This window comes from Nanorana parkeri, unplaced genomic scaffold (genome assembly GCF_000935625.1).
Source record: "Nanorana parkeri isolate BGI_ZX_2015 unplaced genomic scaffold, ASM93562v1 scaffold386, whole genome shotgun sequence".
NCBI classification, from domain to species: domain Eukaryota; kingdom Metazoa; phylum Chordata; class Amphibia; order Anura; family Dicroglossidae; genus Nanorana; species Nanorana parkeri.
In genome coordinates this window covers 8,528-13,277 of record NW_017306654.1, presented here as the reverse complement: position 1 = coordinate 13,277, position 4,750 = coordinate 8,528, and the positions used below count along the sequence as shown (strand labels likewise).

The 4,750-nt window shown below is 45.2% G+C and overlaps 1 protein-coding gene across 1 annotated transcript in view; it reads right to left on the bottom strand.

Moving 5' to 3' along the window:
- The window catches only part of TMEM87A (transmembrane protein 87A), a 45,060-nt gene extending 41,834 nt beyond the window's left edge, over window positions 1–3,226 (bottom strand). Inside the window, exons 1-2 of the mRNA XM_018559256.1 lie at window positions 2,989–3,226; window positions 1,705–1,793 (exon numbers count right to left, since the gene is read on the bottom strand). Coding sequence (XP_018414758.1) covers window positions 1,705–1,793; window positions 2,989–3,226 — 327 coding nt within the window. The remainder of the gene's footprint in view (window positions 1–1,704; window positions 1,794–2,988) is intronic.
- Between the last annotated feature and the right edge of the window lie 1,524 nt (window positions 3,227–4,750).

Sequence of the window (4,750 nt, the reverse complement as noted above, 5' to 3'; positions counted from 1 at the left end):
TGCCGATCGTGGATGGGCAGGAAATGTGAGGCGGGGAGGAGGTGCGGCGTGTGGAGCGTGGATGCGAGCGGGTCTGGCAGCGGCGGGCGTGAGGTGGGGAGGAGGTGCGGCGCACAGCGTGTGGAGCTGTGAACAGGGCCAACTGATCGGAAGCCGATTAATCGATTATTGAAAAAGTTGACAACTTTTTCAATAATCGATTATAATCGATTATGTCGATTAGTTGTTGCAGCCCTAGGTTGAAGCAAACATTTTATGTTTCTGGGAGACCACCTGCATGGTGATGTCATCAGATAGTGGAGTAAGTGGGCAGAGAGCCTAGAAGCCAGACTCAACCTCTTCTCCTCTCTGTATGTCTCTGCAAAGTTGTCAGGGGGGAGCAGGAACAGAGGTAGATGGAGTCTAAAAGAAAGGTGTTGGTGTTCAGTGTCAGGGGTACTGGAAGGCAGGGCGAAGCAGTAGTAGGGCTGCTGGGTGTTAGAGAAATGCAACGATATCGGGGTGCAGAGTGCCAGGGGTACCGAGTTCTTCATAGGCCCAAATGCAAAAGCTGTCTATTTGCAAGCCTGCAGGGAGGCTTCTCCGAATGCGCACCACCTGATATGGTGTAGGCACCTGTACCAGATTGCCCGCTAATCTGAGCCACAAGTGCAAAGGGTTATATAGCATGGGTAAGTGGGGTCATTATGATTAATTTCTTTAAAAAAATATAGTTTAAGCCCTCTTCAGAGCCTTTTTTTGCAGTAATGTGCATTCTAACGCATGGCACTCTGTTTTGCATTGTAGTGCTATTCAAGAAATGTCGGTGCTAACAGACCTGGACGGCTGTGTACCACAATGCAGGTGCATTGTGGCATTGAGGTGTGCAGTTAAAAAAAATTATTTAAAAGAAAAAAAAAAAGGTGATGTTCGTCTATTTTTCAATTGCCACGCGTTGGAAACCCATATTTGATGAACGGACTGCCTGCATTTCTCTCCATAGGACATAATGGACATAATCCAGGCTCAGCATCTACCTGCTCGACTGAGGTGCTGCCTCAGAGATGATACAATTATATAAATTCTGCTTTCTACGCAGTCCTGGCTGTGATTACAAATCATTGCTGATTATTATTATCGACTTTATCAGATAGTTGTTAGTCAATAAATTGCTAATTATCAGGACACTATCTGCATGTGGTTTGCATGCGCTTCCTCCCATGTCCAAAGACATGCTGGTAGGGTAATTGGCCCTAGTATGTGTGTGTATGTAAAATAGGGACCTTAGATTGTAAGGTTCTTGAGAACAGGGAATGATGGAAATGAACAGGATGGAAATAAATATGTAAAATGAAGGCACCATATAAATGCCTGAAATAAATCATTACGGCAGGGGCATGAGGAGAGCAAATAGCTTCCCTGTGCAGGTGTGGCATCCAATACATCCCATTTTGCAGCAAAAATGGTTAAGAGAAGATACAGTATATAACATTTCTTTTATGGGTGGAGTTTTGAGGAACAGTTGATGTTATAGGAAGCATATTTAATACACTTTATGTAAAATTGTTTTGCTACAGTTCCATCCCTTTGAATATATTCACAGACCAGCCAATTATCTGCTGCAGTCCCCCCGCCTCCCTCCCAACAAGAAAGTATCAGCAGCGAACAGATTGTATTTATTTCCTTGGATTTCTCAATAGCATCAGTAACAGTTGTGTTACTCACCCCAATACCAGAGATTTCATTGTAACAGTTGCAGTGTCGCAGGTACCAGGTAATTGTAATATTGCTGCAGGAATTCTGCTTACCTTCCACTGAAAGAAAACAAAGAGATGTGAGAGAAAACAAATCAATGTACATTTCTCAAGACCAGTTTGAAAGCCGATAGGTCTGACACTAAAGTCCTAGTGCCCAACCTGTGGCCCTTTGGTGCTTTCCATGCAGCCTTTGGACCTCAGCAGTCAGCAGTGGGAGTGATGATTTTGTAAATGGGCTGTAATTGCAGTGATTTCTAGCTGTGCCATATAACTTTATTATTACATAGTATTTATATAGCGCCAACCGTTTGCGCAGCGCTTTACAATATAAGGAAGACATTACAATTCAAGACAAGATGGTAAGTAGGGCCCTGCCCGTGAGGGCTTACAATCTAAAAAGGGAGGGGGGAAGTGATACATGAGGAGGAAGCTGTGTGGGGAGGAATTGTTTGAGAACGTGATGGTTGAGCGGTTAGGTTGAGGTGGGATAGGCTTCCCTGAATAGATGAGTCTTTAGGGACTGCCTAAAGGCAGTCAGAGTTGGAGACAGATGGACAGGTTGGGGTAAAGAGTTCCAGAGGATGGGAAAGACTCTAGTGAAGTCCTGGAGGTGAGCGTGGGAGGAGTTGATGAGGGAGCTGGAAAGCAGAAGGTCATTTGAAGAGCGGAAGGGACGGTTAGGGTGATACTTTGAGACAAGGTTTGAGATATATCCGGGGGCAGAGTTGTGGATGGCTTTGTAAGTCGTTGTTTATATTTTGAATTTTATCCTTTGGGCGATTGGAAGCCAGTGCAGGGATCGGCAGACACTGAGCGGTTGGTTAGCTGAATGAGTCTGGCAGCTGCATTCATGATAGACTGAAGGGGGGATAGCCTGTATAGTGGAAGGCCAATGAGGAGGGAGTTGTGATAGTCAAGACGAGAGATAACATGTCCCCAAGATCCGTCTCCCGCAGCATGTCTGTAGTCTCAAACCACAACTGTAGCATGTCTGTAGTATCTTCGTAAGTCTGCAGTCTCTGTCCATCTTCTGTAACATTGCACATACTGAATATTATGTGTGGATCCTTCACTGACGTGAGAATTGAAAATGTAGAGAAAGGCTCCGCTGATGCTCAATGGTACACAGGAAGAATACTTATTAGGGATGCACCGATATATCTGCCGCCAAAAATGGCACTTGCCGAAAGTGTCATGTCCTGGTCGAAGCAAGGAACTGCATGTGCTCTAAGGCAGGAACTACTGAGATTACCAGGATCAATATCACCAAGTCTGTCATCCAGCCAGCTGCTTGAGAGGTGATCATCTTCAGTGGCGGAGATGAAGAAAAAAGGACTTCCTCCGAGGTAAAAATAGAACAAAACAGGAGAATATCCCAGCAGGGAAAATGAGTTCCCAACTAGAGCATTTGTTTTGTAGCTAGTGTCCTTCTCCTGCAGGTGGCAGTATAACCCACTCAGGAAGAATAAAGAAAGCAATAAAGCGAACATGTATTTGTAAACAGGAGGAACCAACTACACAAGGCCTTTCAGTGTGTGAGCTGCATCCTAAGAGTGCACGCCCTTTGCCTTACATCAGAGTCATTTATAAAACTTACCATTGATAAAGATGACAGAGTTTTGAAAAAGAATCTTCCCGAAGGTGAACTGTGTACCATTCTAGAAAATACAAAAATACATTGTGATTACATTAGCAATCATAGCACATCAGAATATAAAGCTGACAATCGGTATGACAGAGTGATCAGACATGTGGGCACAATCTGACCAGCCTCAGTCACCTTTCCATGCCTGCTTTACCCTAAACCAGTCACCATTTAGGTTTTAGAAAAGAGGAGGCGGCATTATTCAGGTTCACCAAGGGATGAGAGAAATGATGTTTTCATTGAGAATTGCAATTCCCCCGATCAGCCCCAGCCAGCAACACGGACAATATCCCACAATGAAGAGAGAGGGTGGATTATGGGCGACTTCAACATACTGCACATGAAATGGAGTTCTCAGGCTGCACTTCCAAGCAGGAGCAGAGTATATGAGTATATGTGGGAGGCATTGAGAGGGGAAATGTAAAACATTATAAAGCTCAACCAGAGGAGACCACATTCTAGATCTGTACTGACACACGGGCAACAATTCTCTAAAGTTGAGGTGAGAGAAACCAGCAGGGCACTGGAGCCGCCCCCGGGCGTTAGCGGCAGGGCACTGGAGCCGCCCCCCGCGCGCGTTACAAGCAGGGCATTGGAGCAGCCGCCCGGTTTCAGCCTGTACACACACTGTAGTATATGGAGCTGTCCCTATATATACACACTGTAGTATATGGAGCTGTCCCTATATATACACACTGTAGTATATGGAGCTGTCCCTATATATACACACTGTAGTATATGGAGCTGTCCCTATATATACACACTGTAGTATATGGAGCTGTCCCTATATATACACACTGTAGTATATGGAGCTGTCCCTATATATACACACTGTAGTATATGGAGCTGTCCCTATATATACACACTGTAGTATATGGAGCTGTCCCTATATATACACACTGTAGTATATGGAGCTGTCCCTATATATACACACTGTAGTATATGGAGCTGTCCCTATATATACACACTGTAGTATATGGAGCTGTCCCTATATATACACACTGTAGTATATGGAGCTGTCCCTGTATACACACTGTAGTATATGGAGCTGTCCCTGTATGCACACTAGTACATGGCGCTGTCCCTGTATGCACACTAGTACATGGAGCTGTCCCTGTATGCACACGGGTACATGGAGCTGTCCCTGTATATACACTGTAGTATATGGAATTGTCCCCATATACACACACACACACACTGTAGTATACGAAGCTTCCGGTGTAGTATATGGAGCTGTGACGGCCAATAGGCTCCGCACTCACCGCGGACAGAGGGACCCTCCATAGTGAAGGCTCCGCGTTCTCCGCCTGGCTGACAAGAAATGAACCGGCTCCTATCACCACCCAAAACAGCCAACTACACCGGCTCC